At 46.2% G+C, this 22,573-nt stretch overlaps 1 protein-coding gene across 1 annotated transcript in view; it reads left to right on the top strand.

Annotated features, from left to right (window-relative positions):
* Positions 1-22,573, top strand: part of LOC132580027 (collagen alpha-1(XXVII) chain-like) — a 406,754-nt gene that overhangs the window by 170,249 nt on the left and 213,932 nt on the right. Inside the window, 6 exon segments of the mRNA XM_060250632.1 lie at positions 2,615-2,668; positions 10,885-10,929; positions 18,748-18,801; positions 19,560-19,578; positions 19,581-19,612; positions 21,412-21,465. Of these exon segments, the coding sequence (XP_060106615.1) occupies positions 2,615-2,668; positions 10,885-10,929; positions 18,748-18,801; positions 19,560-19,578; positions 19,581-19,612; positions 21,412-21,465 (258 nt within the window).

The raw sequence follows: 22,573 nt of genomic DNA, 5'->3' as shown, positions 1-22,573 counted from the left end.
GCCTCTTGCTTACTCTCCTTTTGCCCATTTCCTCCTCTTGGTTCTGGGTATCCCGAGGATCCAGTTATCTCTTTGCACGCTGCCATTCAGAGCAGCTCCGTAGATGGCCTGAGCGAATTGCGAGAGGTAACCAGAGCTGCCTCCGTCCCGATCTCAGTTTTATGCAGGCCAGCTCAATGAAGCGAGCCCTTTCTTTCGAGAAGCCTCTCTCCGCTGCAAGGCATGAACAGGGGATCTGTTCTACGAAGCCTTTGCTCGATGCTCGCAGAGTCCCTGCCTAGGAAATATGCTTTTAGCTTCAGCAAGCTGCAGCCCGGCTTGTTTATAAATGGCAGGGGAGAAGTCCAAGCACAAGAGTTCCCCAATTCCCTTCACGAGGGAAAAGCATTAGAGAAGAGATCATTTGAATACAGATCTGTTTGAAAGATCTTTAGGGGTTTCAGAGGCTTCGTGGAACCCTTGGGCATAGCAGGGCAGATGTTTCTCATCTGTCGTGATCAGTGTTCCCTCTAAGCCGGTTTGGTGTAGTGGTTAAGTGTGCAGACTCTTATCTGGGAGAATCGGGTTTGATTCCCCACTCCTCCACTTGCACCTGCTGGAATGGCCTTGGGTCAGCCATAACTCTGGCAGAGGTTGTCCTTGAAAGGGCAGCTGCTGTGAGAGCCCTCTCAGCCCCACTCACCTCACAGGGTGTCTGTTGTGGGGGAGGAAGGGAAAGGAGATGGTGAGCCGCTCGGAGTGGAGGGCGGGATATAAATCCAATATCTTCTTATCTTCTTCATCTTCTAAGCTGAATTAGTGTGAGCCAGCTCACCATTTTTTAGCTTTCAGCTCACACATTTTTTTGTCCCAGCTCAGGAAAAATGGCCCTAGAGCAAACTAATTTATGCAGTGGCTCCCGACATTAATGCCCGTAGCTCACCAAGTGGAATTTTTGCTCATAAGACTCCACAGCTCGGAGGGAACATTGCGTGTGATCGTCTTCATTTCTTTGGTTTTGTATTTCTGCTGAAGGCTTGAGACAGAAACTGTACTCTAATTTAACGCCTGTATAAAAATCGTAAAATCAGATTTGATAATAAGAATCAGAGAAGTATGTGTTTTGCAGTGGCTTCAGTAGATAACTTTGTATGGGGCTCAGAACCAAGCAACCTGAACATCTGCATTAGTGTCTAGCTTTGCAAATGGATTGGCATGAGAGCTAAATAGAAGAAGAAGAAGATATTGCATTTATATCCCGCCCTCCACTCCAAAGAGTCTCAGAGCGGCTCACAATCTCCTTTTACCTTCCTCCCCCACAACAGTCACCCTGTGAGGTGGGTGGGGCTGGAGAGGGCTCTCACAGCAGCTGCCCTTTCAAGGACAACCTCTGCCGGAGCTATGGCTGACCCAAGGCCATGCTAGCAGGTGCAAGTGGAGGAGTGGGGAATCAAACCCGATTCTCCCAGATAAGAGTCCGCACATTTAACCACTACACCAAATAGGATCTCCAGGCTCAGAGTCAGCAGATGTCTGAATGCCAGTTACTGGAGACAAATTGTGGGATTGGAGGGAGCTACTGGCGCCATGCCCAATGTTCCCTCTAAGCTGCAGAGCCTCGTGAGCAAAAATTCTACTTTGAGCTACTGGCATTACAGTTGTGAGCTACTGCATAAATCAGTGTGCTCTGGGATCATCCTTTCTGAGCTGAGACAAATATGTGTGGAGCTGGGGGCTAAAAATCTGTAAGCTAGCTCACGCTAATTCAGAGGGAACACTGGACATGCCCTTCCTGTGAGTTTCCCAGTGTCATCTGGCTACCCATGGTGGAAGAATAATGGAGTTGACTTGCATTTTGGTCTGATCTAGCAAGGCTGTTGTTATACACTCACTCAGATTGGTTCAAGGAGGAATAGGTCTGTGAGTTGCTGTTGGCTGTAGTAACTCAGTAGATCTTCCAGAATCAGGAGCAACATACCTCTGAATTACCAGTTGCTGGTGACACACCACGAGGGAACACTGTTGTTTTCCTGACTGGCCTGTGGGCTGTTCAGAAGCATCTGCCTGGCTGTGGTGGGATACCAAGATGTGGGGCTATTTGTTCAAGCAGGCCTGACGTTGTTAGGTGTATTGTCTGGTGAAATTGCTGAAAAATTAAGCTGTGGAGTCTTATTGATGGTTTCTGCCCTCTACGTGGTAGTCAGCAGAATATTAAGCAAAATAAGCCAATATTGATGAAGCATAGGCTATCTCTGCATTTTTTTTAAATAGAGAGAAGTTGTTTGTTTTATGTGATTTTGCAAGAAAGTTCTTCTTTTTTAAATAAAAAAAATCACAAACCTAAACCTCAGTTTGTCCAAAGCAAGAATTATCAAAGGGACAGAACGACAGAAATATGGACTTGAGTCCCGGATGTGTAATGAAGCTACCTGCCCAATGGCCACCAACCCGCATTCTTAATTGAAGTTTTTTTGTTTGTTTTTTTTAAAAGAGGCTTCTAATCTTCATGACAGTATATACTTCACTTCTGCTAGATTAGCAGCAAAAGTTTAAGAGAGTCTACAGAGAAGGCATGGGGCTTCATGGTGTTCCTTCTTAAACTTGACTCGCCTTTTTTCTTTCTCTCATATACTAGGGTGATATGGGTGCTGTTGGACCAATAGGCTTTCCAGGACCAAAAGGATTAAAGGTGAGTGTGACGTATTTGTTGAAAGCTAGACACCACCCCGGAGAATTTTGTTGCCCGTAATTGCCTGCCTGTCCCATTGCACTGGGGTTCTGAACAGGAAAGCAGCAAGAAAAGTTTGAGGTGAGAGCCTCTGGGACTGGGTACGAAAAACCCACTTAAGCCTGGATTGATCATTGTGGGATAATGAGGTAAACTGACGGGGGCAAGCTGGTTTGCTTTTTAAAAGAGAACAAGAATGAAGTGTAATCAGAAAACAAATGGAGGTAAATATGAAAACTTAACTACAAGTTGTGGGATGTTAGATTTCAAACAGTACATGTCCAAGGAAGACCTTCTCTCAGGCAGGTTGGTAACATCTTAAAATGCAGCACTCTGCTTGGTTTCAAATTAGACCCAGCAAACCCTGCTTGGCCCACTGTAACACTTTATTTCCCCAAGCCAGGAAACTTCCCCAAAGATCTTATCTTGAGAGCCAGTTTGGTGTGAGAGCCAGTTTGGTGTAGTGGTTAAGTGTGCAGACTCTAATCTGGGAGAACCAGGTTTGATTCCCCACTCCTCCACTTGCACCTGCTGGAATGGCCTTGGGTCAGCCATAGCTCTGGCAGAAGTTGTCCTTGAAAGGGCAGCTGCTGTGAGAGCCCTCTCCAGCCCCACCCACCTCACAGGGTGTCTGTTGTGGGGGAGGAAGGGAAAGGAGATTGTGAGCCGCTCTGAGACTCTTCGGGGTGGAGGGCGGGATATAAATCCAATATCTTCATCTACCTCACAGGGTGTCTGTTGTGGGGGAGGAAGGGAAAGGAGATTGTGAGCCGCTCTGAGACTCTTCGGAGTGGAGGGCGGGATATAAATCCAATATCTTCTTCTTCTTATCAAGGCTGGCCCTGCTACTAGACAAACCTAGGCCATTGCTTTGGGCGCCAGCCTTCTGCGAGCACTGAATTGGGCACCCCATGTGACTCAGTGATGTTATCAGTGCAGTGAGGGGTGCCAGCAGTTAGCCTTGCATAGCATGCCAGATAGCCTTGGGCCGGCCCTGGATCTTATACCTCTTTAATACACATGCCTGGTAAATGAACCTGTGCCTCAGCCTTCAAAACCTAAATTCTGACTATCTCCCTTTGGAAACAGACAAAGGAGAAGAAAAAGCAAGTTGAATTAAGAAACCAAGAGGTTAATTCCCACAAATGAGGGCCAAATACTATCATTTTAAAACATATAACATAAATATTATCAAATATACTGTATGAAAATACACGTATTTATTAAAATTAGATAAAAACAGAAATAGGCCCCAAAGTAGACTTGAAATAGAATAAAATCATACATAGGTATCCAGAAGAAAACCATTTTCAGCCCTGGCCCCAACCTGGTGGAATCAGCTCCTTATGGAAATACGGGCCCTACCGGATTTGTTACCTTTCCGTAGGGCCTGTAAGACGGAGCTGTTCCACCAGGCATTTTGTAGAGGCAAATGGACATCCTTTTCCTTATAGCCTATACCATCGGCTATCCTCCCCCACAGTGATCTGTCATCTGAATTATTATATCTCGGCCATTGTTTATACTCAAACCTGCACTATGAGCCCACCCTTGTTATATAGCAGGGGTGGCCAGCGGTTGCTCTCCAGATGTTTTTTGCCTACAACTCCCATTAGCCCCAGCCAGCATGGCCAATGGCTGGGGCTGATGGGAGTTGTAGGCAAAAAAAAACATCTGGAGAGCTACCGTTGACCACCCCTGTTATATAGTACTGTGTTGTGTTGTTCGTTTTAATTGCATTTTATTGGTTTTATTGTATTTGACTGGTTTTACTTGGATGCAATCCACCCTGAGCTGGCCTGGGAAAGGGCGGAATATAAATTTACCAAAATAAATAAATAAACGTGCTTCAGCCAATTTGGGCTCCCTCAGGGTTGAAAAATGTATATTGCACATTAGCTCCAAGTAATACAATAAATATTAAAATTAGGACAAATTAAAATGATTGGATGAGGACTCTCAGTGTCTCCTGGCAGAGATAAAATACAGAAGCCTCATTTTCAAATACCTTCTGCCCTGGTCATATGCTTGTGTCTTCAATTTTGTGTCTTCCTCTCTTGGTCCAAGGAAAGTATATTCTCATGCAATTAGGAGCCATTAGCAAGTGAAAGTGTGTAGTGCTAAGAATTCTAATCCATATATATTTTAGTGGTTTTACAATTGTATGAAGTGTCCTGGGCCTGTATGCAGAAGGCCCCGAGTTTAATCCCCAGTCAAAGGCCTTTGGGTAGAAGGGTTAGGAAAGAGATAAATACTGGGCTGGAGGGACTGCAGCCCTAGAAATTAATTTTACCACAGGAGGCAAGAGACGAGGAGGCCAATTCTTGTGTATCCATGGCAGCAGGTAGAGAAGGGGGAAGAGGTTGGTGAGAAGGCAAGGGAAGGGGCCGGTGAAATGTCGCTCTGCTTTTCTGAGCAAATATGAGCTAATGAGGAATCAGCAAGGAATGTTTTCCCTTATCCGCGGGGTGCCTCAGGAGACGATGGAACATGAGAACCGCCGTAGGGAGCCTTTCCTATTAATCACTCCCTTCCTTCAAAACCCAAAAGGAGATTTGACAGCAGGGTAAAGACGGCCTTTACCTCCCACTTTCTCATCATAGCCTCTGTTCACCTGCTGGGGGAAGTTTGCTAGTTCCCAGCTGTTCAATTCTAGCTTTGTTAAGCCTGATCTGATCTGTTAAAAAAAATAAAAATAAAATTCCCTTGCCTGTATCTTCAAATCTAAATGCCTGATGATGCCTCTGTCACACAGCCCCTACCAGCAGGCCTCGGATTCCGCAGGAGCTCACAGGAGCACAGCTCCTGAACCTTTCTGAGGGTTCCCCCTCCTCCCCACCTTGTCCATTGAACAGAAGGTGCAGCTGCATAACAGTCCCTGGATGAGCTCCGCTACCTATTTTTCTACAAAGCGACCCCTGCCTACCAGTGTTCCCTCTAAGCTGAGTTAGTGTGAGCTAGCTCACAATTTTTTTTAGCTTCCAGGTCACACATTTTTGTCTCAGCTCAGGAAAAATGGCCCTGGAGCAAACTGATTTATGCAGTAGCTCACAACTTTAACTCAGCTCACCAAGTAGACTTTTTGCTCACAAGACTCCCCACAGCTGAGAGGGAACATTGGTCCCTACCTTCCAATCTCTGTTTATGGAAAATCCCAGTCCTTATTTTTGCTTTGATAGTATGTTAAGATTTTGTAAGTCTGTGTTGCTAGAATTGTCATCTTTCAGGGATCATCCCCTCCTCCCCCAGTCTTTTGTAGTTAAATCTCTGAGAATGTATGTGTGTGTTACGCACATCTTGAATCTATTCAAATGCACAAAAAAGCATGCGCATGAATGCTAAGCAATGTTGTACAAATCCCATCATTTTATCCCCTCTTCCCAGCTAAAGAGGATGCTTTTCATCTGCCAATAATGTAGTACAGCACATTTCTGGTGATCTAGTCTATTACAAGGATACCCAACCTTTCTGAGGCTGGGGGCAACTTTGGAATTCTGATACAGCCTGGTGGTTGCAGCCAGCAAATGGCTGCCATAAAATAGCTGCTGCAGATGGCAGAACCAGCCAAAAAATGCCTACTGGAGTTTACCTTTAGTCACTCAGCAAAGATCCTTGTGTTGTGGTGGCAGCTGCTGCCAAAACATTTTTTTTTTTAAAAAAAACCTGTAGTGCCAATCAAATCTCCAGTGACCAATAAGAAGCCTTGTTGGGGAAAAGCCCCACCTGACTCTGCCCACCTTCTAAAAACATTTGGTGGGAGCCAATAAAGATGTTGTTGAGTACTATTGTGCCCAAGGCCAGTTTTTTCCTATGCTGTGTGCATGAGTGGCTGCTCATTAAAATAGGAAGCCCTGCTTCAGGCCCATAGCTATGGGTGGCCTCTGGAGGCCATGCCCTCGACTTCCTGTGGAGGGCCTCAACTCAAGGCTTCCAACCCCACAGAGCAGGAAGGGAGGGTGAGAGGTGGCCGCGGCGGGTCTTCGAAGCCAGCCACAAAAGCAAGAAGACCTAGCCTGCTGGCCCCGCCTCTCTCTCCCCTCCTGCTCTGCTGAGCAGAGGTGGAGGGGTAGGCTTCCCAATCCCCAGGTCCCAGAGGGGGATCCCCCGGTTTTACAGGCTTCCCCCCTCCCCCAGCCAGCTGGCCGGCAGGGGAAGCCCTTTCCCCAGAGCCATCATGCACCTCTATGAACGATTCCCATAGGGAATGATGGGGAATTGATCCACGGGTATCGGGGGCTCTGGGGAGGCTGTTTTTTGAGATAGAGGCACCAAATTTTCAGTATAGCATCTAGTGCCTCTCCCCAAAATACCTCCCAAGTTTCAAAAAGATTGGACCAGGGGATTCAATTCTATGAGCCCCAAAAGAAGGTGCCCCTATCCATTATTTCCTATGGAAGGAAGGCATTTAAAAATTTGTGCAGTCCCTTTAAATGTGATGGCCAGAACTCCCTTGAAGTTCAATTATGCTTGTCACACCCTTGCTCTCGGCTCCGCCCCCAATGTCTCCTGGCTCCACCCTCAAAGACTCCTGGCTCCACCCCCAAAGTCCCCAGATATTTCTTAAATTGGACTTGGCAACCCTATGGAGGGGGCAGGCGAGAGGTGGCAGGTCTTTGTATGTTCTCACACCCAGCTTGGAAGCCTGTTGCGAAAGCAGGAAGACTTGGCCTGGGGAGGTTGCCTCTTGCCCTTTCCTCCTGCTTGGCTAAGCAGGAGGGCAGAGGGAGAGGCTGTGGCCACATTACCTGTGTCCCTGACCTGGGGATGGCAATGGGGTTATGGAGGGATGCAGGGGGGGAAAGCTTTTAGCTTCTGCAGCTGACTTCAGATGCAGAAGCAGGAAGAAACCCAGCGAGCCCACACCTCTCTGACAGTTGGAGAGGCTTGGCGTGGGGAGGGTCCTCTTACTGTTTCTGCAGCCAAAAGAAGACACTCCGACAGCCTGCGCCTCTGACAGAGCGTCATGGGGGCGGGGGGGGGGGGAGGCAGGAAGAAACCCAGTTGGCCCCAGACTGCCTCCTAACTTATTTGCCTGCCTTTTAACTGGTAGAATCCTGGCTATGTCCCTGCCCTGCTCAGCAGCCATCAGAAGACCACACAGGGTCATGCACCGCCTTGTAGCCCATTTTAAGATAATAACAGTGATATACTGCTCAGGATACAAACTGCTCTGCTCAGTAAGAGGCAAAAATTAGAGGGAACATTACCCAGGGTACCACTTTGGGGACTCCTGGTCTATCATGATGCCAAACGACAAAGCTGGCTTTTACATCAGCACCGGACAGGCTTTTCTCGAGTAAATGAATAGTCAGAAAGCGAAGAGCCTTCGGTAATGCATAATCATGGCAGGGGCGGAGCTCGTAAAGTGATCTTTAGCAGTGCTTTTTTTTTGTAGAAAAAGCCCGACAGGAGCTCAGTTGCATGTTAGGCCACACTGCCGGGCCTGGGAACAGGTGGCTACTGCATGGCAAGTCAGGCCAGCTCCAGAGCCCTGGCTAGCCCAGGTGGAGCTCCGCTCCTGTAGGCTCCGGCAGAAAAAAAAAATCCCTAATCTTTAGTATGAGAAAAGGGTTTTCCCAGCTATGCCTCTGTTGGCATCTGTGAAATGTTTGAGGGTTGGCTACACTGCTGAGCATCAGGAGATGTCTGGTGAAAACTCCTTAAAATTTTTACTCAAACTTTCACTGGGACTTAAGATTGTTTCTGCAGCCTACTGCTGGTTTTAGTTAAACTCTGGCATGTTGCAGTACTTCAGCGTATTGTAATTTTACTAGTAAATTGAATCACTTCAGTGTATAGTTGTTTTTTTCGTTTTGGAAAGATTTTAAATGTTTCTTCTAATTGCGTGTCGGTTTATTTTATTTCTTTCTGCAAACCATCTCAAGGTTCTCCTGCAACTTAGCTGGCAGGGTAGAAATATATTAATTAATTAAATAAATGTTATTTATTTTTTTTCTTTTCTTTCTTTCTTTTTTTTTTGAAAAATACCTCTTTTTCAAATGGATTCCTGGAAGCAAAGAGTTGAAAGACAGCTAGATCACAATACAAACATTAAAATAATGAAAAGCCACAATACAGAATAAAAACAAAAATGAAACCCTTGCTGTTCCTACAAACAGCAGTCAGAAAATGAATGCTTGTAGTCAGGTGTTTCTTCCTTTGGGACCTAATTTTGTATTCTGCCCTTCATTTCTAAGTTTTGCAACCTGTGCTTTCCCCACGTGTTCCTAGTGCTCCATTTACCGAGCACAATCCCTATTTTCTTGTTCCTTAGTGAATTGTAGCACTTATTTTTGCTTTCTGGGAAAGCCGTGCTTTAGAATTTTTGCTCGTATCTCTGGCCGGTGGAGGCTGTTTCCCGTTCAGAGCCGCAGAGGACACAGCTGAGCAGCCTAATGGCTGCTTTCACCTTCCTCCGAGGCAGGGACGCTTACCACATCACTGGCTGCAAGTCGATGAACCATCAACCAAGAAAGAAACTGTCCCTCGGGCTACTGGCCCTTGTTGTTTCACAAGGGAGTCCCTTTCCTTTGAAGGGCATACCTGACATAGAAGGGCTCCAAGGTGGCCTATCACTGCACAGGTCCTGGCAGTCCTTTTATGCCCTGGGATCCAAAATCTGCCTGTCTCAGGCTGTCTGACTGGGACTTCCTGGTAATTGCATAACTCTCTCTTGGCTGCCCAACTGGGCTGCTCAGCACTGATTGGGAGTTTTTCATCCTCCCAGCCACCCAACAGCAAGACATCAATCCATTCCCTTTCACTTCCAGTTTTCGGTTGTCCATTTCTGGTGGGTGTGTGGGGACTGGACCAGGTCTTGCAAAGTCTGCAGTAGGATCAGTGTTCCAATGATGCTTTCTCTTTCTCCTGCCTTCCCAGTGACTTTAGAAGTTACACCCTGTCCTTAGTGCACATGAATAGTAAAGGCTCCATAAAACATTTCATATCCTGCAATTACTGAGGTTAGGGCTGCCAAGTTCCTGGGCCCGGTGGGGGTTCTCCTGCCCTGGAGGTTCCCAGCCCGCTGGCCCAATCCTCCCCCGAGGAAGTGATGCCATCATACCTGTGACATTGTGTGCTTGGAAGTGTGCGTGACTTGGAAGTGACATCATCATACCTGTGACGTTGTGTGCTGGCCGCTCTAGGAGTGTCCGGGAAAACTCTATTGCTTTCTAGGGTGCTCTAGCAATTTGAGAGGGAAAACTCTATGGTGCTATAGAGTTTTCCCGGACACTCCTAGAGCAGCCAGTGTGTGACGTCGCCACTGCAATGATGTCACTTCTGAGTGATGTCATCGCACCATGCACACTTCATGCACGCATAGTCCCGCCACAGGGGGACTTGGCAACCCTAGCTGAGGCATATTTTGAACTGTTGGTAATGCACTGTAGAACTTTTTGGCTAGTGAAAGTCAGGTCGTTGCAAAGTAAATAAACATAGAGAAAGCCATGCAGAGCTTTCAGCAATGTACAGTAGTGTGTATGTGTTGGGAGTGGATAATCAGACAATCAGAGCTTTTTTTCTGCCACAGGAATAGAGCTCCTTCTGGGCTGGCCAGAGCTCTGGCTGGTCTAACCTGCCATGTGGCAGCCATATACTTCCAGGCCAGGCAATGTGGCCTAATATGCAACTGATATTGATACTGATTGATGCTGAATATGGAATATTGAATTTAATATGTTGTATGATACTGCTACCATATATGTTGCATGCGGGACTTCTTTTGCAGCAGGAACTCCTTTGCATATTAGGCCACGTACCCCTGATGTAGCCAATCCTCCTGGAGCTTACAGGTGACCATGTACGAAGAGCCCTGTAAACTCTTGGAGGATTGGCTACATCATTAGGTTGTGGCCTAATATGAAAAGGAGTTCCTGCTACAAAAAACACCTTGGTTGTTTGAAAATTGCCACTATGCAAGTTATGCTTTGCGTACCCTTAAGGCAGGCAATATTTTAATTTGTCTTTGTATCGTTGTATGCCTGTTGTTCTAAAAGAATATTCTATGTTAAAAAAATTAACAAAAATACACACATGTTATGGCGGGTTGTAAAATTTGAGACGCTGTTACAGCTAATTTTTCTTTGTACTTACGTGAGCCAGAATACTGGCCACTTGTTAGAGGTGCCGTGCCCGAGCTCACTCTTGTGTCTTTCTCTCCCCCTCTTTATTTTTAGGGGCTGATGGGAAATCCCGGAGAGCATGGACTGAAAGGTGATAAGGTGATCTGAATATTCCCTTATTGCACTGTTGTTATTTCTCTGCATGCAATTCCCCCACTCCTGGTTTTTGTTTTCTTTGCACTGCATGACATTCCCCTGACCCCCACTTTTTTCTCCTTTTTTGTTTCTCTCCATTGCACACCTTCCTTCCCCTCGTTAACCCCAACCCTCTTAATATTCTGCTAGCTCTGCATATCCTGAACATACTGATAACTTCTTCCTTGAGGGCTAAGTGTAACTTTGACTTTACCTCTGCTGGTTTTTAATGCGGTATACAAGGAGCTATTCCCAAGGATACAATTTGATGGGGAAGATCCTTCGCCAGTGTGTAATGGGGAGCAAGGGGAGGCTTTTTGATGAGAATAGGGTCCTGTTTTTACCAAGCTTTCCCCCTTTCTGTCTGTGAAATGTTGTAGGGTGGCACGCCGTATCTCATGAAGAATCTCTTTTCATGCCCAAAAAAGACAAGAAAAAATGTACTTTACGACCTTTTCTGCTGTCTTTGCAGGCACTTTGACCATATAGGGGGAAAGGATAGGGCTGTGGATTGCTTTTGTTGATCTTTCTTTCTATCACGTATTTATTCCGTCCCTTTATCCAGGGAGGTTTGTGCACAAGGTTGTCCAGTGGCTCTCATATTATCCTCACAGTTACCCTGTGAGGTAGGCTAGGCTAGGAGACAGTATCTGGTCCAAAGTCACTCAGCAGCTGCCGTGGCTGGATAGTGATTTGAGACATCTCTCTCCAGTTTTAGCCTCAGCATTATAGTGCTCTGGCTCCTGGGATCTTCGCCCGAAATGCCCAGGGTCTTAGGTTCAGGTCCTGCTGTAAAACTGAATCGTGACACTCTCCACTTTTCATCTTTTCCTTCCTCAGTCCCCGTCCCTCTCTCATTGTTAGGTATATGGTTCTGTTGGAAACCTTGCCCCAAGGCCTCTTCCTTAGAGCTGATGAATTGGGAGTGGAATGTCAACTTTTCTGTGCGCTGGAGTTTTGCAAAGAGAGAACCCGCCCACCCCCCAAAAGATGGCACCTGAATTCCCAAATACTAGAGCAGAGGCGTGGTGATCTGTCTCCCCTTCTCCTGCCAGAAGCCATCAACATTTCCTAATTATTAATACAAATCAGATGAGAGCAGCCTCAGTGGGCCTAACTCATTCCATCTGCTCCTTCTTGCTGACTCGCAAAGGTCTGAGGGAAGGAATTATGGGTTTTGAGGGCATCCCACATCCTGCTTGGCATGGGGAGATGTCTCTCTCGCTCTGCTTCCATCTGAGAGCTTTGCTTCAGCGTCTCCGTGTTCAGCGCTGCCAGCTGAGAGTCTCTCGCTTTTCTCCTGCGCGCATCATCACTGTTCAGTTTGTCTCGGTGAGGCTTCTTCAAGAGATATTTCCATTAGATTGTGTCTTATATTTCAAACAGAAGCTTTTAAGGCCTCTCTTACCAGTAGTCAGAAAGTTATGTGGCCCTCACACCTGCAGGGTGAAGCCAAGCCCAGCAGATACTGCATTTGGTCTTAGGCAGTTGCGTAAGAAGTGTGTAAGGAAATGATTCAGTGAGCTGACATCTGCTTGTGCAAGCAGTGTTGTGCACATTGCACTTATATTCCCCCCCCCCCCAGTCTGGTTTCATCCTGAGCCCTCTTGCTGTCCCTGTTAAGCCTGAGAAAACGTTGAAAACCTTTCAGTGGGGGAAACTGCTGAATGAGAAACTTGCAGAACTCCAGTTCGGTTCCTTGTGCCTGTAAAAAAAAATGCAGAGTCTCAGGTTCAATCGCTGGCTGGTTGAGTTAAAAGGCTTTGGGCTATGTAGGATGAGAAAGATTCTGTCTGGGGCCCTGGAGAGCCACTGCCTAAGTTGACAGTACTTCATCTTAATGGGGACAGACCATAAATCACATGCATTGCGTACAGGAAGACCAAGTGCCATGGCTGTCATCACCAGGTAAAAGATCTCAAGTAACAGGGACTGGACAGGACTGAGTGCTTATTCATGTATAACAGAGCAGAAGATCTCAGGTAGCAGGCAATATGAAAGACTTCTTCCTGCTGATATTGTGGAGAGACCTCAGAATTTCCAGGTAAAGGGTCTCAGTTAGCAGGTACTGGGAAAGACCTCTCTGCTGCGTCTTCTCTTCTGCCCTCCAAAGAGATGGTATTGAGCTAGACAGACTAACATTTTGACTTGCAACGAAGTAGTTTCATATGTTCAGACTGTGAGAAGTAGGTTAAAATAAGCCACCCTTTTTGTAAAAGGTCTAGCAAAATGAATAGGTGGCTGTGGAGAAATCACCCTAGAATTCCTTTTAATAGTTCAGCTACTGGCTGTGTATCCTGTACATGAGCTGGTTCCCAGTGGCAAGCTTATAACCGGCAAAGGGGATGAGTCATCTCTCTCCCAACCACAGAGCATTCCAGCCTTCATTTATGCAAATGGCTGAACAAAAGGGTTAGTATTTCATACCACTGCTTAGAATATCACACCTAAGAGGAACATAGACTTGGAACATCAAAAGGGTAGACGGTAATATCTTCATCAAAAGATCCTAAATGACTAGAGGAGGATGGACTCCCAAGGAGAAATTATGTGTGCTTAGAACAGGAGAAGGAAGTTCATCTTCCTTGGATGAGCATGGCCCATGGAGGACTAAATCTTTATGTAGGGACCCCACATGTCAAGGAAAATGGCAAGAAGCCCCAACTCTGAGAACAAAGGTAATGATGGGCTTTTAAATTGCTGCAATTTCAAGAATTACAAGCCTATCATAACTGAACATAGTATAGGGTAAGTATAGAGGGTCTTAAAGGTGCTTTCTTTGTGTCTCTCCCATGGGATCCAGGGAACTGGGCAAAGGAAGCTCTGACTCTTTCCTTCCTTCCCCGGGGACCAGGAGGGGGAAGAGCCTCAGCCAATAGAAAGAAGAGAGGCTTGGCTCAGTAGCTCTGCTGTGCAATTGAGAGAGACTGACAAATCAAACTCTCCCTCCCCCCTTCCTCCCTGAGGCAGGAGCCTCAGCCAATGGAGAAAATAGAGGTTTTGCTCTGTAGCTCCTGCGCAATTGAGCAAGCCTGGCAAAGTGAGCGATATTTTTCAGAAGAGAGGGAGGGAGAAGAGAGGGAGAGAATGAAGCAGATGACAGCCAGTTGACTCGGGGGCCTGATAGCAGCCCTCTGGGGGCCTGATTTGGCCCCCGGGCTGCATGTTTAACACCCCTGCTCTAAACAGCAACACAGCCACAGGGTGCGACTGTCTAGCACAGAATACTCCATCTCTTTGTTGGTAGAGCTGGCTACTACTGAGAGAGAAGTTTGGTACCCCTCATGAGTAAGGGACACCGTTGCCAAGGAGAGAATTGGGGCAGATGCAGGGTTTTTCAAAATGGTGGGGGCTCAAGGAAAACAGGACTTGCAACCCCATCCCTTTATATGTGATGATACAGTGTGCAGAGATACAGTGAAGAAATATTAGCAAAGCTTTAAAAATGTGTGCAAATGCACAGGTGGGGGGATAGTTTACCTCTTTGTGCTGTGCAGCAGGGTGAGTTTCAGATAGCCATCATGGACCCAGTGGAGCTGTTGAGGTTTGTGAAAATAAAGCAGTCAGAGTTAAATGAGGGCCACACGAGAAGTGGAAATCTGTCTGGACAAGCTGAAGTTATTTTTTTTTCTGAATTCCTGTAACCAAGAGGGGATCTAGCACATTCGGTCCTAGACCAGAAAGGAGGAGGCAAGCATTGGACTCCAGAGACTGTGGATGCAGGAACTGGAAAGGAAGGAGAAGATACAGATGGCAAAAAGAAAGACGCTGGCAGAAGAGAAAACTGTAGGAACAGAAGCACCAATGGGACTTGGAGGCCCTGTGCCTGGAAGCTGAGCTGAGCAGTGAAGTAAAAGTGACGGGAAAAGATTTTGGCCCTTGCATAACAGGAGAGAAGCCCTGGGTTTATCTGGGTTTACCTTCACGAGGGCACTCACAAAACTGGGGGATCAAGGCGGTCATCTATATAAACACATATTAAAGGGAGAATTATCTGCAGCTGATAACAGCATGCCAAGAGAGTGGGGAGGAGGTAAAGTACAAGGATTGTAAAGATTCTGTGTTTAAATGGTTCCATGTGGAACCCAGTTATTTCTGCAGTCGGTTCAGATCGCTAGCCCAGCAGCATGGCAAAACCTCTGATAATCCAGCAGCTAAAATGATGGAAATTGGTAGAAAATAGGTAAAGAAAACAGATGCTACAGAGTATGAGCTACTCTTTCAGCTGTTTGCGCTGGATCAGTTTTACTTCTGCCTGCCCAAAGAGGTAAAACCTCTGGAAAAAGACAAAAGACCAAAAGATGCCATTGGGGGGGGGTGTGTGTGTAACTGAGATCACTGATCAGCTAATGCTGAATTGGAGGGGTTTGAATGGAGGACTCTCCATTTCAGAAGAGAAGAGAAGGAGGGATTTCATTATACAAGGGAAGGAGTTTCTGAATCATTCAAAAAGGATATTATAGCATTGGAGAAAGTCCAGAAAAGGGCAACTAGAATGATTAAAGGGCTGGAACACTTTCCCTATGAAGAAACGTTGAAACGCTTGGGACTCTTTAGCTTGGAGAAACGTCGACTGTGGGGTGACATGATAGAGGTTTACAAGATAATGCATGGGATGGAGAAAGTAGAGAAAGAGGTACTTTTCTCCCTTTCTCGAAATACAAGAACTCGTGGGCATTCGATGAAATTGCTGAGCAGACAGGTTAAAACGGATAAAAGGAAGTACTTCTTCACCCAAAGGGTGATTAACATGTGGAATTCACTGCCACAGGAGGTGGTGGCAGCCACAAGTATGGCCACCTTCAAGAGGGGTTTAGATAAAAATATGGAGCAGAGGTCCATCAGTGGCTATTAGCCACAGTGTGTGTGTGTGTGTGTATAATATAATTTTTTTTGGCCACTGTGTGACACAGAGTGTTGGACTGGATGGGCCATTGGCCTGATCCAACATGGCTTCTCTTATGTTCTTATGTTCTTACTGGAGAGCTGAGAAGGCCCAGGGCCTCCTGGCTCCTTACGGGGAGAGACAGGCTCTGAGATTTTTAAGGCCCAGCTTGTACAGAGCTTGAAGTGGCACCCGGAGCAACTGGTGCCATTGGCTTAACACAGGGTCTTTTATATCCCTGCCAGCCTACCACTGTCAGTAGATAATGGCTGCCCACTATGCGAGTGGATGCTTATCAAGAGGTTTCAAGACTATTCCAGGCAGGACATGTCATAGTGATCAGTTCTTGATGAGGGATGGAGCCTATGGGGGATGGTGGTGCTGCAGTTACCTGTGTGAGAGAGACTGAGAGATCCAGAAAGGCTGATGGACAGAAATGGAGCCATCATCTTGGACGCCAGTGCTCTTTTTCGGAAGGACCTCTAGATCATTCTGTCATGCTTGGACACTGAAGAATGCAATGAGAAACAATTTTGATGTCTGCCATTCGACAACAGACCTTTCTTCTCTTCAGAAACTCACCAAAGCCTGTGCCTCTTTTGTAGGTTGGCCAGGTTCATGTGCACATGTGACTTGCTTGATTTCTGCTTCCTCAGTTTTTCAACACATTGCACTGAACTGATGGGTTGGATCCAAGCCCTATCCTCCGGGTCTACGAAGCCTTCCTCTGGAGCCTTCCTCTGCCCACTTAAGTTGGGAGAGGTTCCTTGGAGAAAGGGTTGGATCCATACCAGTATGGAAATTTTAACTTTGTCTTTTGTGATGGCCCGTTCATACCTGCAATTCACCCTGGGCATCTAAGGATGAACGCAAATGTGCGAATTAACCTTTTGCTGGGCAAGATTTTAGCAGGCAGCTAAGTTTCTAACAGGTGCGAGATTTCAGTTTATGTTTTATTCAGGGTTGTTTTGTTGGCTTTTTTTTTTTTTTACAATGGTATTAAACTATAACCTTCCCTGCATGCTAGGGTTGGGATGACCTAGGAAACATAATATACGTAATGTATTGTCAGCAGTTAAACCATGTTCTTCAGCTATTTATATTTTAAGTACAAATAATTCTTCTTGCTGAATTCTTCCTGAATCTCAAAAAGAAAGAAAGAAAGAAAGAAAGAAAGAAAGAAAGAAAGAAAGAAAGAAAGAAAGAAAGAAAGAAAGAAAGAAAGAAAGAAAGAAAGAAAGAAACCTATGTTCCCTTTTAAAGGGAAGATATAAACTGATACAGAATAAACTGCTTTCACCAGGAGTATGATTAATAGTTCAGAATTTGTTGCAAGATCTAATCTTGAAACTATGTATGTCCTCAGTTGCCATACAGCAGTGTTAGCCTAAGCATGTACTCAAGCAAATTCCATTGAGGTCAATTGAAAATTATTCCCTAGGATTGGTATTTAGGATTGCATTCAAAAGTATCGAAATCTTTCCTTGTGCAACTCTTCCGCTCAGGTTTCTTTTAGTGGTTTGGATAAAGGGCATGGTACCTGTCTTGAGGTAGGAATTTTCTGACATGTAATGCTCATGTAGGTTAGAAGTTTTACATTAGCTTTCATATGCATTAGGACAATACCTTACATGAAGTCAGAGCATCAGTCCATCTAACTCATTGTCATCTGCTGTGACTGCTTATAGCAATTCGCAGCAGAGAAAGGTTTTTACAAACACATGCATCCAAAGTCCCTTGAATCTGGGACCTTCTGAAAGCAAAGCAGGTGCTCCTCTACCTTGTCTCCCCCCTCTTTCCCCCTGCCTCATCCTCCTTTTTTTCATCTTCCTTATACTGTATTTTAGATTGTAAGCTCCTTGGGGCAGGGATCCCTCTTTTCATTCATGCTCAGCAAATCAGGACACACATGCACACTGATGATGATGGCAATAATTTCCATGATAATGTTCTCTCAAAATGGCCTTTCCTTCCCTGGGTTAGCAAGTCAACTTCTGGCACTGCCTAGAATTTACTTTTGGTTTAGAGTAGGTTTCTGGTACTGACCACTTCGGAAATCCCATATGCTTCAATTCATTGGAAATGTATACTTGAGGTTAGGCAAGTGGATCTTCTTAACTGCCTTTCTTTCCTAAAGTTTTCCCTGTATATTAAAAGGATCGGATGTGCACCCGGGCTCTGCTCTCATGCATTTCAATGAGGCTGGGAAAGGAGGATTTTTCAGAGGGTTATTTCCAATTTCTTTGTGTTGCTGTATTTGAGGTCTTATATCAGACACTGATGGGTAATACCAGGACTATTTTGACAGAAAAAGCCCAGCAGGAACTCATTTGCATATTAGGCCACACCCCCTGATGTCACCACTGTTTCACATGGGGCGTTTTGTAGAAAAGGCCCACCAGGAATTCATATGCATATTAGGCCACACACCCTGACACCAAGCCAGCCAGAACTTTGCGTTCCTGTGCGTTCCTGCTTTTAAAAAGCCCTGGGTAATACCAGCAAGGGTGAATACTGTTTTCAAGAGGAAATTTGCCCCGGAACTTCTAATTTTTCTCTCTCCTGTGCTCCCTCCCCCTTTTCAAATTTTGAGCACAGCCCACTGGGAATTCTTCCTGTCCAAGGCCCATTGAAATGAATGGCGGGGAGCAGTGTTCTTGTGCAGCATCCGCTTATTTAATTCATGGGGAGACCTCTGAGGTGGATCATGCCCTCTTTTGGTTGGCCTGCTTCAGAAAATGCCTGTCTGTCTCAGCAGTTTTTTTTCCCCTTTTCCCAACAATTCTGCCTTGAAAGCACCCGCTGTAGAATAAAACTGATAAATCCCATTAATTGGGGCATACGTGTTGCCCTTGATACGATGTCTGTTGTAACTTTCTTTGCTGATGTGTATTCAGGGTGATCAGGGAGTGCCTGGTGTTCCAGGAGATGTCGGATTCCAAGGCGATAAGGTAATTGGATCCTGATTATCTGCCTTCTTTAGGTTTTCATAAATGTTCATATGTAGCCGCTTCCGGATTTCTTGGCAAAGATGCTAGCGCTGAAACCCCACTTTCTTACATTTAATTCTTTCCGATTATGTTGCATGTCCCCCCCCCCCCCCCAAAAAAAAACACACCTTCATGGTGGCAAATATGTTCCTGAAAATACATACCGCAGCACTGCCCAAGAGGCATGCCGTTTAAAGCGGGCAGGAAAAAATAGCAAACTGTGTAGCACTATAATAGCAATTATATGGTAACAAAGCCCTTAATAGGGAAACGTCCATATCCCTTTAGAAATGCATTTTGTCCTGCTGCATAAAGAGTCTCATTACAAAGGTTGTCTTCTTCCGTCATGGTGTAAATAAGCCCAAGAGAAGAATCAAGTCAATTCAGGGGACCGCTTTCGGTTTCAAAAACCTTCATCAGCCCGAGGCTTTAGCTTTGCAGTTCAGCGCATCAGGGCTTCAAACCACATAAAGAAAAGATAACTTGCTTTTTGCGCTACACTGTTTGCTGTCTTTTCCTGCCTTTGTGAAACTGTGGCTCTTCGTTGCTGTAATTTAAAGTGGGCAAGCAAAAGACGCCAGGGTTCAGGAGTTAATACTTTTTACCTTTCGTCCCAGTAATTCATCCTGTTCTCCTGCAGCCAGCATTGCCAACCCACTTTCTGGCTGCAACACTGCCCTAACACCATTTGAAATTTTCACTCTCTGTTTCCTCCGCAGGGTAGTCAAGGTTTGCCGGGATGTCAGGTGCCCGAGGAAAGCCAGGCCCTCTGGTAAGTAACTGCGTCTCTTTTCTGATGCTGCTGCGAAAGGTGGTCTGGTCTGCCAGCCAACACCTGTCTTTAGGGCATATTTGGCATTGTCATCCTATATCGTGGCTGTATGTTTCCAAATTCAGCAGAGGAGATGCTGCTCTGTACCCAAAATAAATTCTCTCTGCATAGATAAGAAGTATATTCAGGATGAAGGCTAAGACCGATTTCCCACTCACCTCGTTTCGGTCTCGTAGCTCCTTTTCCCTGTGGAGCTCCTGCTGGATTTCGCACAAGCTGCCCCAAGCCGGTGAGTTGCTCCTCCCCTTTTCACATTCCCTCCATGGCAGACAGAAACCAGTTTTCAGAGAATCCTGCCTGCTGTGGAGGGAACTTGAAGAGAGGCGGAGCAACTTGCTGGTACGGGCCAGCACCAGCAGCACCCCCGCGGAGAAGAGAGTGAGGGCGGCGTAAATTTAGTGGGAAATCGGTCTAAGTTTAGATCCTTTCTCCCTAACATGCTAGTTTTCTGTGTACTGATTTGTGTGCACGCATGTGTGTTTTAGGAGTGCATTCTGTAAACCAGGGGTCCCCAACCCCTGGGCTGTGGAACGGTACAGGTCCGTGGCCTGGTAGCAACCGGGCCGCAGAGTGAGGCAGAGGTGCTGCACCACCCCTTTCGCTCCACCATGATAGAGTGAGGCAGAGCAGCCCCATTGCCCCTTTCACCTGCCCGGGACCTGGGTGGATGAAAGAGGCACCGTGGCCCCGCTCCAAAGCACCACTTATTTCATCTGCCCTGCTCCCAGGTGGGTGCAAGGAGCAGCATTGCAGTGACCTTTGCCTACCCCTCATTTAAAGACCCTCATGGGGGACAGGGCAGAGGCGCAGCCTGGGGTCGCAAAACCCCCAGCACCATAAACACCCTGTCTGTGGAAAAATTGTCCTCCATGGAACCAGTCCCTGATGCCAAAAAGGTTGGGAGCCACTGCTTTAAACCACCATCTAGAGCAGGTGTGTCAAACTCATTTGTTATGAGGGCCAGACCTAACATAAATGAGACCTTGTTGGGCTGGGCCATGTCGGATTGGGCCAGGCCATGTATGTACCTATTTAAGATTAGGTAGTAGAGATATAAACTTTATAAAGGACACAGACAAGCACAGTTAAATATATATATATATTTCAAAAATCTTAAAACATTAGCACTTATTGTACTTAGTGCTTTCTATGTATTTTCCCCATGGGATCCATGGAACTGGGCAAAGGGAGCTGTGGCTCTTTCCTTTCTTCCCCAGGGGACTGGGGGGGGGAGCCTCAACCAATAGAAGGAAGAGAGGCTTGGTTCCGAAGCTCTCCTATGCGATTCAGAGAGCCTGGGAAAACAAGCTCTGCCTCCCCCCACTTCCTCCCCAAGGGAGGACCCTCAGCCAACGGAGAAAAGAGAGGTTTTGCTGTGTTGCTCCTGTGCAGTTGAGTAGGCCTTGCAAAGCAAGCTGTTATGCAGAAGGAAGCAAGAGCAAGGAAGAACGAAGCAGATGACAGCCGGTTGCTCAAGGGCCTGATGGGAGCCCTCCAGGGGCCTGATTCGGCCTCCAAACTGCATGTTTTGACACCCCTGGTTTAGATCCTTTAGATGCTAGTTTTCTGTGCACCGATTTGTGTGGACGCATGTGTGTTTTAGGAGCGCATTGAGTCCTGTAAACCACCATCTAGAGGTTGAAGAGGTATATCCCGGACAAGGGATGACAACCACACTAAGAGGGAGACTTTTGATGGCATGCTCACATTTCCTTTTTGATTTGTTTGGTTCTCTGCAGGGGAAGGTTGGCGACAAAGGTCCAGATGGAATTCCAGGATCACCTGGGCCTGAGGTATATTCTGGCTTCATCGCTCTTTCTTACCTTGTGGCTTTTTCTTTCCTTTCACAGTCCATGCTGTCTTAAAAAAAAACAAAAAAACAACCCTTCTACCCTAAGCTAAATGTTAGGAGGCAGAGAGTAGGAATACGTGGATAATTCTCATACAGGAGGGAAGTGGGATCCCACAAGGATTGGTGTTGAGACCGGTGCTGTTTAATTTGTTCATAAAAGATTTGGAATTGGGGGTGAGCTTTGATTTAACTAATGCTGCTTTAAAGTCGTTTAAACACTGTTGTGTATAGACATCTGAATGTCGGGTTGAGCTTTTCCTCTTTGTCCAAGAATAGCTAGCCAGCTGGCCTGACACAGAAGCCCTGGCCAGAGTTTGCTAGCATAGTTGATTTCCTAGCTGGCTGGCCTGATGATTTCTGTGACATTGACGTTTGTGACATCAGAGCAACTAGGCCAATGACAGCCAGATCCATTCAAAAGAAGAGGAAGAAGACTGCAGATTTATACCCCGCCTTTCTCTCTAAATCAGAGCCACAGAGCGGCTTACAATCTCCTATATCTTCTCCCCCCACATCCTGTGAGGTGGGTAGGGCTTAGAGGGCTCTTACAGCAGCTGCCCTTTCAAGGACAACTCCTACGTAATGCTATGGCGGACCCAAGGCCATTCCAGCAGCTGCAAGTGGAGGAGTGGGGAATCAAACCCAGTTCTCCCAGATAAGGGTCCGCATGCATAACTACTACACCAAATTGGCTCCAGGCACCAGTTGAATGGAAATTGCTGGTTAAGTTGCGTTGTCTATAGGGACTTAACTTGGCCAAATTAAGAGAGCTCAGACTGATGGGAGAAGGGTGGTAGTCATTGCTGGAAGACTGAAACCTTGTGGCTGATTGTGTGGTTTGGTTCTCAGCAGGCTCTTAATATGGCAGTGTCAAGAGCGGCACCGTGCAGATGCTAGAAATCTGTTAGCAGATCAACCCCTGCAAAATCACTGAATAATTAAATTACAGGGCTTATCCATAGGGCTAAGTAAACATTCTATAAACATGTCAGAGAGAGGAGGCAGCAAATGGATATGTTTAAAAGAAAAATTGTTTATCTTATGAATTA

The sequence above is a fragment of the Heteronotia binoei genome, chromosome 12 (assembly GCF_032191835.1).
Source record: "Heteronotia binoei isolate CCM8104 ecotype False Entrance Well chromosome 12, APGP_CSIRO_Hbin_v1, whole genome shotgun sequence".
Lineage (NCBI taxonomy): Eukaryota > Metazoa > Chordata > Lepidosauria > Squamata > Gekkonidae > Heteronotia > Heteronotia binoei.
This window is presented reverse-complemented; position numbering and strand designations above follow the sequence as displayed.